General features: G+C 40.3%; 1 protein-coding gene across 4 annotated transcripts in view; it reads right to left on the bottom strand.

Moving 5' to 3' along the window:
* Positions 1 to 21,600, bottom strand: part of ATRN (attractin) — a 150,180-nt gene that overhangs the window by 33,698 nt on the left and 94,882 nt on the right. For all 4 annotated transcript variants that reach the window (XM_066236333.1, XM_066236332.1, XM_066236334.1 and 1 more), the window contains exons 23-25: positions 19,837 to 19,915; positions 18,271 to 18,428; positions 4,037 to 4,098 (exon numbers count right to left, since the gene is read on the bottom strand). In XM_066236333.1, the coding sequence (XP_066092430.1) occupies positions 4,037 to 4,098; positions 18,271 to 18,428; positions 19,837 to 19,915 (299 nt within the window). The remainder of the gene's footprint in view (positions 1 to 4,036; positions 4,099 to 18,270; positions 18,429 to 19,836; positions 19,916 to 21,600) is intronic.

Raw genomic sequence — 21,600 nt, forward strand, 5'->3', positions numbered from 1 at the left:
TCAAAACATTTTATCATTAATAATGTAGTTTGCTGTTGGCTTTATATATTGTTGTTATCAGATAGATTTTAAGACATTTCTTTCTATTTTTAGTTTCTGAAGATTTCTAAATGAATTATGTTAAATCTTATCAAATACTTTTCCCCATTTATTAAGATGGTCCCATTATTTACCTCCTTTATGTAATTAATGTGAATTACACTGACTTTCTGATGCTAAGTCAACCTCCCAATTCCTGGAATAAACCCAACTGGGTCATCATGATATATATAGTAGTCTTTTCTTCTTTAATTTTTATTTATTTATTTTAGAGAGAAAGGAAGGAGGGAAAAAGAGAGAAGCATTGAGTTGTTCCACTTATTTATGCATTCATTGGTTGATTCTCATGTGCCCAGACTGGGGATCTACAACCTTGGTGTAATGGGGAGATGCTCCAACCAACTGAGCTACCTGGCTAGGGCTCAGTAGTCTTTTTATATTAATGGTAGATTTTTGCTTCCTCCTTCATGAGACTGGCTTGTAAATTCGTCTCTCATAATATTCTTGTCAGGTTGTGCTAAATTCTTAAAATGAATTGGGGAGTATTCCCCCTTTTTCTGTTCTCAAGAAGATTGGTTAATATTTATATTATGTCTTCCTTAAAAGGGTGTAAGATACCAATGAAACTACCTGGGCCTAGAGTTATCTTTGTGAAAAAATTTTAAATTATGTTTTGTTTTTAACACAGATACAGGACTATTCAGATTTTCTGTTTCTTCTGTGTCAGTCTTGGTAAGTTATATATGGTTTTTTTTTTTTAACTGTTTCATTCCATCTGTTCTATCTTCAATTTATTCCCAAAAAGTTGTTCATAAAATACTGTAGGATTTGAATTAATGTCCTCTTTTTTATTTCTGACACAATTTATTTATAGCTTCTCTCTTTTTCTTGATCAATCTTCCAGGGGTTTAGCAACATTATTCTTACTCTTTTCAAAGATTCAACTTGTGGTTCTTTCAATCCTTTCTATTGTACTTCTTATATCATTAATTTTGCTCTATTTATAGTCCTTCCTTCTACTTTCTTTAGGCTTAATTAGAAGTTCCTTTTCTGATTTATTGAAAGAGTTGTTTTTTCTTTTCCAACATATGCTTTTATAAAGCAGTGATTCTCAACCTTAGCTGCATGTTGAAATGAGCTGGGGAGCTGTCAAATGCTTGAGTCTCATCCCCAAAGATGCTGATGTAGCTGGTCTGGGTGTGGCTTGGGTATCAAAAGTTCCCCAAGAACTACTGTGCAGCTAAGGTTGAGAATCACAGATTAAAACAATACCCTCTTTAACTGCATTCTGTAAGCTCTTAATATTTCCTTCATTAGTCAGTTTAAATCATTTTAAAATTTTTGTTGCTTTAACTAATATAAATGTTTTGAAATGGGAAAATGCAATAAATAGTTTTAGAAGTCAGGTAAATAGTTATCTTTAGGAAAGAAAGAGGTTGTAAATGATGGAAATACAGGGAGCTCCTAGGGTGCTAGTAATATACTGCTCACAAAAATTAGGTGATATTTCAAAATTAATATGAAACAATAAATCAAAGCATTTGATTTTTTTTTATTAAACAAGAGCATCAGAAAAGCAAACAAGTCAAAGAAAGTTGTTTGATTATGCAAATGAGATGCAAAACCAACTTTTATTTCATTGGTGAAAATGCACTATACAAAGGCTGAAAGTACTGGAGTATCTGCACATTCCCAGATCTCCTAATTTTTGTGAGCAGTGTGTATCTTTTGTCCTGGGCAGTAGTTACATAAGTATATTCAATTTGGGATCATTCGTTGAGCTAGACACTTAGGATTTTTAAGTGTTTCTGTAATTCTTTATTATACCTCAATATAATTTTTAAAAAAGAGAAAATAGATTCTATATAATGAGTAAAAATTTTAACAGCATTAGCCTTTTTAATACTGGAAGATAGAAACAGCATAATGCCTTCCAAATCCTAATGGAAAATGATTTCCAACCTAGAATTTGTTATTCAATCTTTCCATCAACTGTGAGGGTAGAATTAAGACATTTTCAGACAGGAAGGTCACAGAACAGTTACCTCCCCTGCACTTTTCCTCAGAAACCTCCTGGAGAATGTGCCCCAGTAAAAGGAGGGAATACATAGGGAAATGAAGACATAGGATCTGGGAAACAGATTTCTGTGCAAAAGGAACTCCCAAGATGACAGCTGTGTGGCAGGCCTCAAGTAGTGCACTTAGGAACAGCAGGCTGAAGGGCTCTAAGGCAGACATCTCCAAGAGAAACTAAACCCAAGAGAGCACCTGCTTGTGTTTGACCTGAGAGAGTTTTCCCGATCTGTCAGCCTACAGGATGAATCAGAGGTAGCTACACAGGAAACCAAACAATTAAATAACCAAAATATGGCAAATATTACATTTAGGATAGCAAAGAGTGATTCCCCCATGCAAAAAATGGGTAAGTATAATCATAGTTGAAGTTAGCTATGAATAGGAGTTTCATGCTCCTTATAACGTAAATAGGGATGATTGATTTAGCCAAGCATTGTGATGTAACTGTATTAAATAAATGGGAGGAAGGGGATGTTACATGTTTTAGTGGTGTGGGGTTGTTGGGTGAGGTAATATAAGAAAATAAATCCTTGGCCATGGCTGGTTGGCTCAGTGGTAGAGCATCGGCCTGGCGTGTGGATGTCCTGGGTTCAATTCCCAGTCAGGGCATACAGGAAAAGCAACTATATATCTGCTTCTCCACCCCTCCAACTCTCCCTTCTCTCTCTCTCTCTCTCTCTCTGCCTCCAGTAGCCATGGCTCGGTTGGAACAAGTTGGCCCAGGGTACTGAGGATAGCTTCATGGCCTTGCCTCAGGTGCTAAAATAGCTCAGTTGCTGAGCAATGGAGCAACGGCTTCAGATGGACAGAGCATCGCCCCATAGGGGCCTTGCTGGAGGGATCCTGGTTGGGTGCATGTGGGAGTCTCTGCCTCCTCACTTCTCACTTTTAAAAAATTAAAATAAAAAGGAATCCTCATCTATAGTAGGACATCAAAAGATAACTGAACTGAAAAATCAAGAAAGAGTGTAAGCCCAAATAAGAAAAAAACAGCTAAAACCATTTATACTGGGGAGAAGAGGGAGTGGTTAGGTGGAGGGCAGGAGGCTGCGGCTTTCTCTGTAGTACTTGTCTTTTCCGATTATGTGTATATAGTATTTTCATAAAAATAAAACTAAACTAAAAAAACCACAATAAAAAAATCTTAAGGACTTAACTAGTCATTTTCGCTTTAAAACTCCGGATCTTTTTTTTTTTGTATTTTTTTGAAGTTGGAAATGGGGAGGCAGTCAGACAGACTCCCGCATGCGCCTGACCGGGATCCACCCGGCATGCCCACCAGGGGGCAATGCTCTGCCCATCTGGGGCATTGCTCTGTTGCAACCAGAGCCACTCTAGCGCTTGAGGCAGAGGCCATAGAGTCATCCCCAGCGCCCGGGCCAACTTTTGCTCCAATGGCGCTTTGGCTGCGGGAGAGGAAGAGAGAGACAGAGAGGAAGGAGAAGGGGAGGGATGAAGAAGCAGATGGGCGCTTCTCCTGTGTGCCCTGGCCGGGAATCGAACCTGGGACTCCTGCACGCCAGGCTGATGCTCTACCACTGAGCCAACTGGCCAGGGCTCGGATCATTTCTTGAACAAGAGCAAGCATATATATGTATATGCTTGCCAATAATCATTATTAATTAAGCATTTCTCATCCCCAAATTTTCCCCATATGAAGACCCACATTATTTACATTTTAGTAGAGGATACATAAAAGGCTGCCTCAAAAAGCCAGAACAAAGCAAATGTTTTCATTTTATTAGATGAGACACAATTTACACTATTGTTACTGATATGTAACTTTTCAGAAACATAAATACAATTAATTAGCTCTATTGTGCAAAATCAGGATTATTCATTTATCTTTAGTGAGCTGATAATTAATGGAAGGGAGTGCCAGAATCAAAAGAACAGACATAGTTTGCATGAGTGGAATTACCTGAAGAAAGTCACGAAGAACTGCACCAGGTCCATAAAATTGCTGTGCTGGGAGAAGGCAATCTGTGACAGAGAGACGGGTGGTGTGATTAGGCAGGTTACAGAACAGGACCATCAATCAGTTCACAGCCTCAGTCCACCTGGTTCACTAGGTTAAGCTGAAAACACACTTTCAATTTTAAATAAGAAATTAATGTAAATTTGTTTTCATTTGAGGAAAAGCACCTCATGCTTTAGTTTCTTGTTTAATGCAAAAGTAATACAGCAGGTCCTCCAATACCGTGGTTTCATGCAAGATGCCACAGGAACTTAAAACTGATTTTGTTATATGTTGTTTTGCTTAAAGTCCCAGAACCCATCAGCGACATCAGGTGAGGAGTTAACTGTATTCAGAGGCTTCAACAACCTCCTCCAGAGCCCCTTGCTCATGACACCATTAACTAAGTTCTTACAGGCTGACCTTAAAGACCTCTCAGACTAATAATAGGCAAGTCAGTTTGTTCGCTGCCTCCTTGTGCCTTCATCCAGACAAAATACCCTCCTGGAGTACTTCACACTGCAATTCCCGATCTATGGTGGGACGGGAGCCTTGCCTGTGCCCACCACTGCTTCGACATTTATGTACTCAGTGTGCACTCACTTCAAGATAATGTCATTTTAAAACCATATTTCAAGCTTTACTGTATTGAATATCACCTGACAACATAACATCAACTGGAACTTAAATAATTTTATTATACAGTTAACAGTCTTTTTTTTTTAAAGATTTTTATTTATTCATTTTTAGAGGAGAGAGGAGAGAGAGAGAGAAAGAGAGAGAGAGAGATAGAGAGAGAGAGATATGGAGGGAGTAGCAGGAAGCATCAACTCCCATATGTGCCTTGACCAGGTAAGTCCAGGGTTTCGAATCGGTGACCTCAGCATTCCAGGTTGATGCTTTATCCATTGCGCCGCCACAGTTAACAGTCTTTAAATCAAGAATACTGTATAGCTAATATTATGGTCTATTCCCTGCATTTTTTTTGGGGGGGGGAACATAGTTCTCCTTGGAAAAAGAATGATACTATAAATGAAACAATTATTGAATAAGGTGATAAGTGTCCCAGTACAGATAATAAGTATGACAGAGTAAATGAGTTTTTCAAACCCCACCCAACCTCTTATCTTTGTCAGGACAGAACTCCTATCCTGTGGTAACACAAGATAATCACTACGCCCAGGCCCCAGCCCTTTATTAGACTCACAGAGGCAGTAGAGGTTTCCTGTTTGCCTTTTTGCTGGTCTTTTCTCTTTGATATTCCATAATGGTCTTTTCTCTTTGATATTCCATAAATAAGGTTTCAGTACTACCTTTTCAGGTCACAGATTATTATGGGGCATATAATTAGAAGATTTTGTGCCCTTCCTCTGGCCACCATTAATGATCAGAAATACAAAGGTAACACAAATTTCTTATTCTAGATAAAAATTTGCTTTTCCTTCATTTGTTACAGTAATGCATCCCAAATAAGAAGGGTCACTGAGAATATGGCTACAGTCCTCACATAAGAGCATTTTAATTAAGACTGGAGAAGGGCAATTATACAAAGTTATTCAATCTTGAGGAATGAAGATTCTAGATTATACTACATAAAGAAGGAGGAAACGGATTCTAGTCCATTCAATTCAGTTTATAGAGGTTAATATCTTAAAACATTAGTATGTCCTCAGTGTTTACACTTAAAAGAAACCCACAAGATACTTTTAATTATTGTGGGTTTGGATGCCAATGGCACCTTCTGAGGATCTATCAGGTGTCCATGTGCATCTCCTCAGGGCAGCTCCCCCAGTGCTTAGAAAGCAGGCCCCAGCACATTCATATCAGTTTAAAATCATAAGGAACTACCAGTGTGGCTGCACCCTAGACTCACATTACTCTAAAGGTCCTATTTTGTTGAATGCTTATCATCTAAGTCTCCACAGTTACAGGATCTCCTAGGGAAGCAAAAGTCATAACATAAATAAAAATGGTTATGAATGGATCAACCCTTAGAAACAGCTAGCCCTGCTTAACACCCCACCCACTGTGTCAGTCTTTACTGATTAATGTTTAATTGACAGGGTGATGAACTTGCTGTCCAAACTAACTGCTGAGAGTGAAGGGGAGTGCTGATAAAAACTACACTTGGGCAACAGGCATGAATTGGGCAATCTGTATTCACAGACTGTCAGAAAATGCAAACCAACCGCAAAATTAATTTTGCAAAAGATGAGAGTTTAGTGAAAGTGCTGTTGGAGAACTAATCACATAAAACCACTAACAAAGAAGCCTTGGCTAAATTATCAACCGAAGAGGGATGAAGAATAAAGTCATGAGCCCTTCAAAATACTGTAAATACAGTAGGATGAAGAAAGGCTCTTGGGAGAACTGATGAGGTCCTTCACTATTGTTTTTAAAATATGCTATGAAGTCAAATGTAAAGAGAAAGACTGATCTCCAAGCACCACTGCACAACCGAAGCTGGGAAACAGCTCTCTCCTCTACATTCTTGCAACACTTGATTCACTTCTGTTTCAGGGCATGGGATAATTAATTATATTGTACCTGTGTATACAGAAATACCTGTAAAAGAACATCTCTGTCTTCCTCTGTCTACAAAGATATCAATACCTGACTTTTTATTTATTGTAGGAGAAAGAATGAAAAGGTAATTCCCCACCTCCCATACAAGATTAGATGCATCTTTGTATTCCAAGAACTAGACCAGGGGGCTCAAACTCTGGAGAACTTGCAACAAAGTGTTGACCCCGGGCCCTGTTCCTACTCCCTTGGCTTTAAGCTCCCCAGTGATCAGATGCTGGTGTCCAGAGGCCACACCTTAGCAAACTCTGAAACAAGGAATTATTTTTAAAATCTCCTTTGTTCCTTCCCTCCAACAATTTCGTTAAGAGTTTCATGAACTTCACTGAAAAAACAAACAGACATTTTTGCTTGAAAGTTTTGGCCCCAAAAGAAATGCACCTGAATGTTTCCCAGGGTGGAAGTGAGGGAGAAGGTTGAAGGTAGAGGAGACAGGATAGTGCTTTGAAACAAAAAGAGAGGTGAGACCCAAACGTTGAGGCTGGGAAATGCAGGGAACGGAGAGGATGTTTTAGTTTTCAAAGTGCCGAGGGCTATGGGGTGACTGCACAGTAGGCCTGCGGGCTCTGGAACCACAGTGATTATTCTCTGTCTATGCCTGTCACACACGGGAGTGAGGACAGCTGCCTTCAAACAAACCTGATGGCCGTGGGCAAGAGCGCTGGGAGCAGTCAGTGAATGCAGACCAGAGGCCTTCCCCAGATCTCTGGTCTGGTAAGCCCTGAGGTTTCTGCATGTCCCTGAGAGATGGGAATGGAGCTCTGTAACAACAGGCTGAAAATAAATTTATCAACTATGGTGGGTACAGGCTGAGCTGTAGCATATTCTAAAAATAAGAAAAATAAGACATTTCTTATACTCAACTACCATGGAACAATTTTTTTAAAAAAAAGCATTTCGCATTTACTATGTGCAATTTACAAAGCAAATGTTCAAAAACTTAAGTGAATGAATGGAGGAATGACTACTGAATGAGTAGGTAAAGACCACTTTTTAATATAGAAGGCTTGAAAAGAAGAGTGGGAAGGACCTCTAATCTTCTATCTTCACCAAGAACGATATGCACTGTTACAAGCATGCAAGACAGAGAGAGCATGGGAAAGGGCAGCTGGCCACCCTGTGGGGAAAAGCACTCTGGGCTTTGGGGCAGCACCCACCAGGCTCTGAGGAAACCCAAGGTCTGTGTGTACGCGGCAGAATCTCTGGGGGATGCTCCCCCTGGCCCTGGAGGCCAGCAGCTCCATCAGCGCTCACCTGGTCTGGGAGCCCATGAAGACTATAGCCCTTCCTCAAATCTCCCTGACAGACCAAATTCTGCAGGGCCCCAAAGGGTTGAAGTGGATGAGGCTGCCATCTGGGCTCCTGGCTTCACCATGCCAATCTTGCCTCACAGTTCTGGACACTGCAAGCCAGGAGAGGACTGACTCCTCCCATAAGAACTCAGGCCTGTCTACAAACAACTTTCCACTCAGGCCTCAGTTGTGCCAAGGATGGAAGAGTCTGTGACTACTGGCTGTAAGTAAAAAATCTGTACGTGAGCCCACATCAAACCTCAGTCTAGCACTGCTGCCTCCTTGAGTTTTGCTGACACAAAATAACTTTCTCTAAAAGCAAACAAACAAACAAACCCCAAAATTCTATATGAAACTCTATGCTGCGACCACAGGCCCTGGACTGGATGGATCCCAGTGCCTATCACCTGCCCTTGCATACCACCTACCGAGTGCTGGTTTGTGCTGGCACGGAAGCTGTACACCCAAGCTCCGGTCGGAGCCCCAGGGCTGGTGAATAGCACCAAGCCACTCATTCCTGACACGCAAGCTAACACTCACCATCTGTCCCCTCCCAGCCTCCCACCTCAATGCTGCTCTGTGCTTTCTTCCCCGTTATTTCCTTCCAGCCATTCCTTTTCATCCCTCTCCAGAATTCCTGTTCCACTTTATCATACTCATTAATAAGTTAAAAAACATACAGGACTACACACACTTGGCTGAAATATCAACAAGTACCAGAGGGCTAATCATGCGAAGCCATGGTTCCTGTTCTCCCCTCCTCTTCCTAAGGTTTCTCTCCAGAGCCCCATCTTAAATTAGGATTCTTTTCAGTTCTTGAGAGTCACCTTTTTACTTCTAATAAGTCTTTTTAATTTTTTATTTCTTGATTTAGCCATGTTAGGGATCAGGTACTGATTTTCTGCTATAACAGGAGGTGATTCTGGTCATCATTCCTTCTCCCCTCTTCCAGCATAGTTATATCACTGTTTGGTGTCTCTGTTAGTGTCTGTGTTATCCTGAGTTGACAGTGAAAGAAAGATGCCAACAGAGACAGGAAATGGACAGAACACCCTTGGATGTAGGGAAAGGATGTGACTGTTACCCTCAACAGCAGGAGCAGCAGGAAATGCAGCCATGGTCCACTGGACGGTGGCTTCCCAGGCCTCACAGCCCACAGGAGAAGCCCTCAGGCCTCTGATGCAACCCTGCTTGGAGGTGAAGTCAGCTGCTCTTGAGGAAGCTCCCTTTGCCACTTTCACAAGGATGAGGTATCCTGGGCTAAGGGAGAGGAGTTTGCCTTTGATGCCTGATTGTTCTAGAGACTTCCCAACAGTGGCCCGTAACTGGTTAAACCCTCCTGGTACAATGCTATGTGCTTCCTGTAAAGTATAAGAGAAGGTCAGTTCCAGATCTCTCAGTCAGCCTAAGCTGCAGGCCTAGCTGCTTAAAGGTAGCTCCTGCCGCTACCTTCAAGAGGATAGATAATACAGTGTGTCTGTAAAGTCATGGTGCACTTTTGACCGGTCACAGGAAAGCAACAAAAGATGATAGAAATATGAAATCTGCACCAAATAAAGGAAAACCCTCTCAGTTTCTGTAGGATTATGTGGCAGCATGTGCACATGCGCAGACGATGATGCAACACCGTGTATACAGCGGAGCAGCCCACGGCCATGCCAGTCGAGATGTGGACGGTACAGAGGAAAGTTCAGTGTGTTCTGTGGCTTGCTAAATTTGAATCCGTGACCAAAGTGCAACGTGAATATCGGCGCGTTTATAACGAAGCGCCACCACATAGGAATAACATTACTCGGTGGGATAAGCAGTTGAAGGAAACCGGCAGTTTGGTGGAGAAACCCCGTTCTAGTAGGCCATCAGTCAGTGACGAGTCTGTAGAGGCTATACGGGATAGCTACCTAAGGAGCCCTAAAAAATCTGTGCGTGAGCCCACATCGAACTGCACTGAATAGGTATGAAACTGGGAGAGTTTTCCTTTTATTTGGTGCAGATTTCACATTTCTATCGTCTTTTGTTGCTTTCCTGTGACCAGTCAAAAGTGCACCATGACTTTATGGACACAGTGTATACTTGGACATTAATTTCTTGTTCTATCACTTGTATTCTATTTTTCATTTTTTATTATGGAAAAATTTTAACTTTATAAAATGCAGAGAGAACAGTGTAATGAACCCACTGTGTTCATAACCCAGCTTTAATTATTACCAGCTCATGGATAATCATGTTTCATCTATACTCTATCCACTTTCCCTGTGATCATATTTGAAGCTAATCCCAAACATCCTATCATTCCATTCTTAAATACTTCAATACAGAGAGTATCTCCTCTCTATGCACTGTAAAATTAGGAATGTTTGTGTCCCCATCCCTTCCTTTTCTTCTACCTCTTAAATCTTTAGACAAAATTCCAACCAAAAACAATTCAGTCATCTCACACCACACTGTGTAAACTGAGAGGACAGATTCTTGGTTCCCAACCCCAGTTCGCTCCTTAGCACAGGTCAGCAATCACTCTGATAATATCAGATGCTATCAGCACCTTTAAAGAAGTTACAAAAAAGAAAAAGTTCTGACACTAAACCTAAAACTCTTATACCTTACAACTATGTTCCGTTTAGCACACAGTTATGGAATGTCTACAACTGGTTATGGAATTCTACAACTGACTGACACTATGCTATGACACTGAAAATACAGAAATATAGACATTATCCTTGTCCTCAAGGAAATTTATCTATAGGGAACACCAGGCCAGTCTATGGCGGTGGAGGCACAGATGAGAAAAGGAAGTTGCCATGGGCTACGCCTAAGGGCCATCAGAGAAACCTTCCCCTGGGTTTCTAAACAAGACTTCTTACCTGCAGACCCCACGCAGGCCTGGCTCTCTCCAATCTAGTCTCCCAACTACTGTCAGGGGGAACTTTCAAAAACACGGATGTTTGGTCACTTTTTTACTTACAGCATTTTAATGACTCCCCGTAGTTTTCAGGTTACAGTTCAAACCCCTCAGCTGAACCTTTGGTCTCCTCATGACAGCCTGAGCCTTTGCTCTCCAGCACCTTGCTCGCAGGACTGTCACTCCAGTTCAGCTACACTCCTGGTTATTCTTGAAAGTGATGTGACAGGCCTTTCTCCCATTCCAAACACCCTCACTCCCCACCTCATGTTTCTTAGGCCTCAGCTCTGATGTTGCCTCCTCATTCAGACTCAGACGACGCAGAACACTCATTCCCTGCTCCTCCCAGGAGCACAGGGGCATCTCCTACCCCACAGCATCTGACACAGCTCTCGCTATCCATTCATGGCTGCTGCTCTGGACCAGAAAGTCTGCTGAGTCAATGGATGTTGAAGGAAGCCTAGTGGGTCCTGGTTATGGAGATCACAGAAAAGAGATCTGCTAGAGATGGAGATTTACCCATTCTAGACCCAGGTGGTGTTCACAGGTGGTGTGAACAAGACTGTCCAGAGGAAATCTAAGGGAACAATGTCACTGAAGAACATGGAAGAAACAGCCAAAGCCACAGGTGAAAAGCAGAAGAAAGGAAACTTGCAAGAACAAATAATAAATAATGATTAAGATGACAACCACAAGGTCGTAAATAACCTTGAGTGTCACTTGAAACAAGGAAAGACATACTTTATGTAGTTTAATTTTATATGTATTTCATGGCTTTATAATTTTTAAAACCCTTATGGTACAGATATCTAACACCAGGAGGTCTGTATATACATCGTCATTATTATTATATAATAACTACAAACGTTAAAAGTATTATCTGACATCATTAATAATCAAAGAGTACAAACAAGCCAAGTATCCAGCAACAGATGAATGGATAAACAAAATATGGTATATCCATACAATGGAACATTATTCAACCTTAAAAAGGAACGAAGCACTGAAACATACTAAATATAGATGAACTGTGAAAACACTGTGCTAAGTGAGTGAAGAAGCCTGTCACAAAGGACCACATATTATGTGCTCCAATTTATAGGAAATATCCAGAATAGGTAAATCCAGAGACAAAAAGTAGACTAGTGGTTTCCAAGGGCTTGGGGGAGGGAGAAATGGGAAATGACTGCTAATGGGTATAGGATTTCTTTCTTCAGGTGATGAAAATACTCTAAAATTGATGTGGTCATGGCTGCACAACTGTGAATATTAAAAACCACTAAATTGCGAACTTTAAATGGGTGAACTGTATGGTATGTGAATTATATCTCAATAAAACTTTTACTAAAAAAGTACATCCGAGTCAACAAGAGTTTCATACATCCTTTGCCCAGTATAGCAATCCTGTTAGCACCCATAAACATAACTCTAACATTTAAATGAATGCCTGGTTCTCAATACAAATTCTGTGTTACATGTTGCCTTCACTTGTGAACACTAGCCTCTTACATAAAGCAGATGAAACACCCAGCTTGGAGAGGGCTTTAATATGAGTTCCACATTATAATAACAACCTCTGTTGCAGAGCCCGTAACAAGCCAGAATCCCAGCCTCACTACCCACCTTCCCGCCTCATACAACGTCTGCCTGTCCATTCTCTATCTTGAATACCCTTCCAAACTGTGGTCCTGCCTAAGCCATCTGAGTCCCTGCTCACGGGGAAGAACACCTAGGATCACTTTCAGAAAGCAGGGCTGAAGGAGGGGCGCTCACACACAGGAGCAACTGACCAGAAAACAGGCACAGTTAGCCCCAACATACCCACCGCCCTACCACACACAGGCTCTTTCAGTCTGGGTGGGTGTTTTTTTAAAACTGCATCTACAAAGACTTTTATAGTTAGTTTTAAATTCCCTCAGTTAGCAGTTACAGGTTTTGATCTGTTCCTAATTAAGGAAAAGAATCCTGGGATCAGTTCAGAGAGAAGGAACTGGAGTTTAGCATTACCATTTTTAAAGCACCAATGTTTACACGAATTTCCGAGTAGAGAATTAGATTTCCCCAGTTATTTTGCTTTAAAAAATAAGAAAGACAGAAAAGTTATTTTGCCGGCACTGAAAGCCATGCTGAAAGGTCTATACTGCGCCATTTAGACGTTCCCTATCCTCTACATTTTTACTGAATTTGTAGTCTCTAAATGTGCATGCGTGTGTTTAATAAGAGATACCTACATCTAGAAAAGTGAAGGCTCACAGGAAAATAGAGCAATAAAGAAATATACACAGCTTCCTTTGTTGAGAACATGACTGCATCCGCTCAGGAAGATGCAAGCTTAGCCCTTCACCCAGTGCACATCCACCGACAGTCCCAAGTGCAGAGCACCAGTGTCAGGCGATGACACGCGATGCTACAGGTCTAGCCCCACTGTTTGCAAATACCAAAGAACAAAAAGACACATTTTTAAAAGAACTTACCGGCTTTTTCAAGGAAAGCTTGGCAAACTAAATGGTGAGCACGCCATCGTTTATTTTCAAAAGTGCTCCTGAGTGCAGCTTTCATAAGGGGATCTTATTCAAGTGAGTGATCCAGCCCAGGTAAAGAGGACCACAAAATCAGGCAGAAAATCAACATCTCTTTGAATCTTAAAATTAAAATTCGTACTTTTTAAAAGTAAGTATGGGGAAGAGATCCCTCTAGAAGGAAATGCTCTAAAACCATTTCAGTGACTCTCAGAGGGTGGAGCAACAAGGCACCGGGAGGAAAAAAACTAGAACTCCGCATTGGCAACAGCACGGCTATCTCCAGCACAAAAGCCTGTTTATGTGCACCGAGCCCTCTTTCCAAACGGGAAAACCGTCGGCAGCATTAAGTCCAGATTTTCACTAAGAATCTTAAAAACATTATTATTTTTCACCTATAAGCAACAAAGTCTGAAGTTTAATTGGATTCAGAACATTCACTATTATGAAAACAAACTCAACATAGTAAATAATATTTACTAAAGTATTCTACAAATCAAGTATTCTACAAATGTATATCATCTATAATTCGATAGTGTTAGAAGATGTTACCAAATTGAAATTGTACTAACTAGAGCCTAGAGTTCAACCTCTTTGGGGTCACATAAGTAACCTAAATCCCTGGTGGGCCCCCAAGATTCCCACAATGTTGGTATGTACATCCTGCATATGCACACCCTAGGGGAGTGTGGGAGGGCCTGACCTAATCAGATGACCCCTTCTAAAAGAGGGTCTAGAGGTCAGTCAGAAGTCAGAAAGAGCTGATGCTTCAGTAGATTATATCTATTTTTGGACTAAGATTTTTATTTTCAAGTGTCTCAAATGTTACAGAAATAGAATCATGCAGAAAGCCAATTTCTAATTATTTTCCCCACTCAGAAAAATTTCCTTGGGATTTATCCAACTTATAAAACAGTTTGTATCTTTTTATTGCTGAGTATTATTCCACAATATATATGTAGCACAATTTATTTAACCGTTCATCTGCTGAATAATACCTGGCATGTTTCCAATTTGGGGCTATTATTAATGATGCTGCTATAAATGCTGGTATACAAGCTGTCTGTGTGAATATCAATTTTCATTTCTCTGGGATAAATGCCCAGGAATGTAATTGCTGGGATGTATAGTAAGAGCAAGTTTAGTTTTATAAGAAAATGCCAAACTACTTTCTAGAGTGGCTGTAACATCTCACTTTCCTACCAGCAATGTACACAAGAACCAATCTCTCTGCAATCTCTCTAGCATTTGGTGTTATTACTATTTCCAATTCTAGTCATTTTGATGGGTGTATAATGATATCTTATCATGGTTTTAATTTGCCTTTCTTTAATAGCTTTTTAAAAATTTTTTATTTATTCATTTTTTCAGAGAGAGAGAGAGAAGTGGGGAGGAGCAGAAAGCACCAACTCCCAAATGTGCCTTGGCCAGGCAAGCCCAGGGGTTTGAACCAGCAACCTCAGCATTCCAGGTCAATGCTTTATCCACTGTGCCACCACAAGTCAGGCCTCTTTAATAGCTTTTGATACTAAACATCTTTTCATGTGCTTATTTTCTAGATATATATATATTCTCTTCAGTGAAATGCTCTTTATGTCTTTTGTCCATTTTATAAGTGAACTGTTTGTTCTTTAATGTTAATTTTGAGAATTATTCTTATAGTCCAGATATAAGTGCTTTGTCAGAACTATGGTTTGCAAATATTTTCTCCCAGTATGTAGTTTGCTTATTCATCCCCTTAATAGGGTCTTTCACAGAAGAAAACTCTTTTGTTTTAATGTAGTCCAATTTACCAATTTTTCCTTTTATGGGTCATGTTTTTGTTGTCAAGTTTTCTTCACCTAGCCTTAAGATGTGAAGATTTTCTCCTACTTTTTTTCTAAAAGTTTCATAGCTTTGTTTTACATTTAAATCTATGATCCATATTGAGTTAATTTTTATGTAAGATGTGAGGTTTAGGTCAAAGTTCATTTTTCAGCCTATGGTTGTCCAATTGTTCCAGCAGAATTTGTTGAAAAAACTATCACTGAACTGTCTTTGTGCCTTTGTCAAAAACCAGTTGGAGCCTGACCAGGCGGTGGCGCAGTGGATAGAGCATCGAACTGGGATGCAGAAGATCCAGGTTCGAGATGTCGAGGTCGCCTGCTTGAGCGCAGGCTCATCGCTTGGACCCAAGGTCACTGGCTTGAGCAAGGGGTTACTCAGTCTGCTGAAGGCCCACGGTCAAGGCACATATGAAAAAGCAATCAATGAACAACTAAGGTGTCGCAACGAAAAACTGATGATTGATGCTTCTCATCTCTCTCCATTCCTGTCTCTGTCCCTATCTGTCCCTGTCTCTGACTCTCTCTCTCTGTCTCTGTAAGTAAATAAATAAATAAATATAAGAGAAATGCCAAAAAAAGCAAAAAAAACCCCAAAAACCAGTTGGACATATTTATGTGGATCTATATACTCCAGGTTTCTCTACTCTATCCTGTGTCTATTCCATTGCCTGATCTTATCTATCCTCCAGCAAGAATTACAATGTTTTGACTACTCTAGTTAAATAGTAAGCTTTAACATTGCATAAAGTGATTCTTCCCACTTTAGTGTTTTTTAAAAACTGTTATATTCAATAGCTATTCTAGAATCTTTGTCTTTTCATGTAAATTTTAGATGGTCTATATTTATAAAAAATATCTTGCTGCAATTTTTAAAGCTATTTTTTGTTGGGGTAAAATATACATGAGATATAATTATTCACTTTAACCATTTTAAAGTGTATCACTCAGTATACTTAAGCACAAATGCTGCAAAGATTAAAGGACAGTGTGAATAATTTTGTATCAATACATTTGAGAAATATATGAAATTAACTTAAATGACTCAAATAGAAGAAGAAAATCCTGTAACTATTCAAGAAGTTGAACCATAAGTTAAAAAGATCTCCATATATAAATCACCAGAATTAAATAGTTTTCTAGATCTATCAAGTATTCAAGGTTAATGTAATTCTAATTTTATATAATCTCTTCTGGAAATGAAAAACAAAATTCCTCAATTTATAGTTAAAAGTTAGTTTAACCTTGATATAAAAACCAAAACAAGGGCAGGAAAGAAATAGACATTCTCACTCATGAAATAGAAATAATGTTCTAAGCAAAATATTAGTAAAATGAATCCAGCAATGCTTAAAGTAAGAAAATGATACATCATGCCCAAGTCAGGTTTGTCCCGGGAATGCAAGTGACTTCCTGGATCCTGGCTTGTGCAATGCCATGAATCGGTAATGTCATTCACTGAGAAAAGAAGCACAGGGTTTGGAGCTAAGGTTACAAAAATGATCATGTGCTGAGTGCAGAGAGCCTGTGAATGTCCAGGTAGAGATGTGTAGGCAGCAACCAAGAGTACTTACTGGTCTGAAGCTCAAGTATAAGCTGGGCTGGAGACAGAGCATGGAGAATCACCAGTAGAGGAGTACCTACAAATGGGACGGAATTACCCTGGGAGACTGGGATGAAGACGGAAGAGAACCAACCTGAATTCCAGACAACCCAATGTGTGAGGAAGAAGATTCCCTAAAAAGACTGGCCAAAGAAACAGGGAAAGGAAGGATCAGGAAGGCAAGAAAGACAGTAACTCAAATCACTCTATGAGGAGAGGGGACTGGAGAATCCAGTCACTGGAGTTCACTAAGACAGGGCAGTTTCAGGATGTGGTGGGGAGGAGGCAGATTGGTTTGGGCTGATGGGTGAATGAATAAGAGGAATCAGAAATAGGGAATGTGGTCAATGCTTACAAAAAGTTGGCTGAGAAGGGAAGCAGCCGTATACAAGAGCAAAGGAAGAAGCAGATCAGAGGATAAACTTGCAGACTATCTAGACAGGAAAAGGAGAGGGTGGTGAGAAAAAAAATACAACACAGAGCCAGTTCTCCACATTCTAGAAATAAAGATAGCTTTTTAGTCACAGCCTCGAGCATGAACGCAAAACCACCAGAACTAGATTGCAGACCCATCCTAATTATCTGTGACAACTTGCTTCAGTTGACCATGCTTCTGAAAGTTGACAAAGAGCCATAGCCCTCGTCCAGTGACCATGCTTTCACGGCTAAAGGTGAACCAGTCCCTAAAAGTCCACCCTAAATTCCACATTTACCCAAAATGAAGGGGGTAAAAGTGAAAAGTATTAAGGCAAGGCCTCAAAGGCACAGTAGTGAATGATAATAAAAAGCACAAATTGGACCAATGGTCTTGGATAAAGGGAGTCCACTGGCTCCCTCAGAACAGAGAAAATGAGCAGATGGAAAACAGCAGGGGCTGCTGCAGGTGACATGCATCCTTTGACTTACCCTTTCAGGTCACAGAATCTGAGATGTGGGGCAGCCACCTGAATTCTACAGGAGCAAGCCAGCACTCAAACCCACATCTGTTTGACTAGAAGGCCTAGGCTCTTCAATGCAACCTAATCCTGCCTCCCGTTAACATACCATCCCATCCTCCTATAAACTCGTGATAGCATTTTTGGGATCTTTTCATGTGGCACTTTCCACGCGCTGCTTCCACTGGTTATATGTGTTTGTTTCCTTTAGACCCACCTTAACCATCCCAGAACTGAAGCTCTTCATGTACCTCCACAAGCTTTCATATGGCAAGCTCAGTGGAGAAATTAGTAGTTATAATTACCAAATGTGTTACATGCCAACCTCCTTTCAGAAATGCTGATAACTTTCATTCTAAGTGGTTTAGTAGACTATCCCCACTACAATCTCTATGGTATTCATGTGCTCAGCACTCCTCTGCCATAGGAATTACAGAGGAAAGCAATACTGTACACCTCATTATGTGCAAGTTCCAGATTAGTAAATTTAGTCTCCACTAAAGAGAGTTCACCATGTCTGCAAAAGAGATCAAAAAGCACATCTTACCTGAATTTTGATGGGCCAGGTGAAATTACTGACATAAACAAAGAAAGTGATGTTTGGGTGGTTGCGAAAATCAAACTTCTCATTAGAGAAACTATCTTTGTACTCCTTAATGTTGGTTTTCGAAACAACAGGCATCTCTTCTCCAGCCTGGGTTCCAGCTATTAGGAAGAAAAGAACAAAACAGAAGAGCCTTTTTTGTGGGAGCAGAATCTACCCTCATTAATAATAAGGATAAGAGTTAGCATTTATTAAACACTTACAAATGTTCCAGGAAAAGCCTTTAAGAGTCCAATCTCATTTAATCCAATGATAACTCTATTATCCTTATCTATATATCAGGAAACTAAGGTTCAGAGAAAATAAGTAACTTGGTTCAGGTTACACAGCCAGCAAAAAGAGCTGGGATTTGAAGCTGAGAAGGCCCTTAACTAGAATGATTTTATCAGGAATCCCTGCAATTCCCCTCCCTGAAACGGGCTGTACATGCCGTGAAAATACACATACCACTAGAATCCTATTAACAAGCAACGGCATCCACTGTTCACAACACTTCAATTGCTCTGAACTTTCTCTTTATACCTGTTTGGCAGTGCTCCATATCTCTCTCTCTCCTATAGGGGACACTGATTCACCCCTCACTTCCTTACTAGCAGTGACCTCAACAGTAGCAGGGAGGAGAAAGCTCTAAGGGTCAGTCAGTTGTTTCTGCTACCAGCTACACCTGTATTTAAGTTCCCCCAATCTGGTATAAATGCATCCTACTCCCAAAAGTCTTGCAACATTTCCTCTGCCGGGAATTCTAGTGTCTATGAAGATTCATGGAATAGATTTGTCCCCTGTGTGAGTTAAATCCAGACTGTCAGGTCTTCACTGAGACAGTCACTGCAAATCACCACTCACATGCTCAGAGATGTTGTCTTTCTCAAGACAAATGCTCCAATAATTCAGACCTTATCTTAAAAGTTTCTCCTCACTGCAAGTTTCTGAACCTTTTCCAAATTCTATACAATAAAAGATTGTCTCTTAAAAGAGACATGATAAACATAAAGAAACATGCAAAGGTAATGATTTTATTTTGCTTCAATCTGGTTGTGTTTTGATCAAAAACCAGTAATATAGAGTAATGATAATAACACATTTAGGGGGAATTTACCATGTACCAAGCACTACATTGAGTATTCTGTTCATTCTTGTTTAACTCCCACAGCACTCTGCGGATGGGGACAAGGATGGCAGTGCCCAGACAGCGGCTGCAGCGATGCTGTCAGTGGTGGCAGTGGGGCAGGGGTAGTGAGCATGGACTGAGGGGACACCATGGCAGGCATGCAGAGCCCAAATGAATCTACACGACAATTCGCTTCACAATGAATAACCTTAACATCCAGAGAGGGGTTTGGACATTTGCTCAAGGTCTCCCAGATAATAAGTGGCAATGGGGGATTTCAAACCCATCTGTCTGTCTCCAGAGCCCCCTTTCTCAACTCCTACATCGTGTTTCTTAATCTATTACCTCCACTCAGAAGGTCTTCTCTAGGTGTTTGCCTTTTTTTTTTTTTTTTTTTTTACCTGAGAAGCTGGTGGCCCAGGTGATGTTGAGGTTGAAGTTTTTGGAGGCATTGATGAACATGTCCAAATCCCTGTTTTGCTGATGAGAGGTACGGATAATTAAAAATTAACTAGTACAGTTTCCAGATTTTAAAATAGAACAGTAATTAAAATTTACTACTTTTACCTTTCTTAATTACAGAACAGATATTTTACAATGTCTTAAGAGAAACTGACTTACTAGAAGAGTTAGCAAATTTCTAATATACCCCAAATAAATTTGGTTTTTCTCCCAAAAAAATGTATGGAATTTAATGGTTTATTAAATGCCTAACTGTGAAAAAAAAATTTTTTTTAAATGTTTCCATTGATCTGAATGAGAAAGAAGAGAGCAATGGAAAAGGGGGGGAAAAAAGGCAGGGGGAGAAAAAAAGAAGAAAAAAGTGAGGGGGGAGGAGAAAGAGAGAGAAGAATCAACTCCCTTTAGTTGTAAACTCATTGGTTGCTTCTCATATGTACCCTGACTGGGGATTGAACCTGCAACCTCAGTGCACCAGGACAACATTCCATCCACTGAGCTACCTGGCCAGTGCCAAAAAAAATATCGTTAAAAAAAGAGCCCTCACCTGAGCACTGTGACTTACATCCTGTGACTTATGTTAGTGAAATCAACCACCTAAGAAAACTCCGGGCAGCTGTTTCCAAATGTCTGGACAGTAAAACAGTTGATCAAGTGCCTCACTTTATCTGTATTTATAAATTCAGCCAATATATCTCTGAACTGATAGACTATATACAGTGTCAAGTTCTCCAAAATGAAAATGATTTTTAAAAAAGCATATAAGGCTGGCCTGACCTGTGGGGGCTCAGTGGATAAAGTGTTGACCTGTAATGCTGAGGTCACTGGTTTGAAACCCTGGCCTTGCCTGGTCAAGGCACATATGGAAGTTGATGCTTCCTACTCCACCCCCATTTCTCTCTCTCTCTCTCTCTCTCTCTCCTCTCTAAAATGAATGAAATCTAAAACGAAAAAGCATGTAAGGCTGAAATAAAAAAATAACTTGATTGTATTCATTAATGATTTGAGTAATATTTATCTCTCACTAAAAAATATATTATTTCAAGAGAGATATGGCTAAATATATTTTATTAGCTTTGAAAACTTTACCACTTAGAGATATAGAAATTTGAAGAATTGGTTTAATTTATTTTGATTCTTGGTTTTAATGACTGAAAAGATATCTCTGAGAACTGTATTGAGCCAAGTAGAAGAAGTGCACTGCTGGCCATGCTGGGAAGGAGAAAGGGAGAAAGAGAAAGAGAAAGAGAAAGAGAAAGAGAAAGAGAAAGAGAAAGAGAAAGAGAAAGAGAGAGAGAGAGAGAGAGAGAGAGAGACATCAATTTGCTGTTCTGTCCATTCATTGGCTGATTTCCATATGCATCCTGATAAAGGGATTGAACCTGAAACTTTGGCATGTCAGGACGATACTCCAACCAACTGAGCTACTCAACCAGGGCTAGATAATGGTAAATGTTTTTTCTTTTTTTTTTTGTGGCAGAGACAGAGAGAGTCAGAGAGAGGGACAGATAGGGACAGACAGACAGGAAGGGAGAGAGATGAGAAACATCAATTCCTTGCTGTGTTAGTTGTTCATTGACTGCTTTCTCATATGTGCCTTGACCAGGAGACTACAGCAGACTGAGTGACCCCTTGCTCGAGCCAGCGACCTTGGGCTCAAGCTGGTGAGCCTTGCTCAAAACAGATGAGCCCGCACTCAAGCTGGC

This window comes from Saccopteryx bilineata, chromosome 6 (assembly GCF_036850765.1).
Source record: "Saccopteryx bilineata isolate mSacBil1 chromosome 6, mSacBil1_pri_phased_curated, whole genome shotgun sequence".
Classification (NCBI taxonomy): Eukaryota; Metazoa; Chordata; class Mammalia; order Chiroptera; family Emballonuridae; genus Saccopteryx; species Saccopteryx bilineata.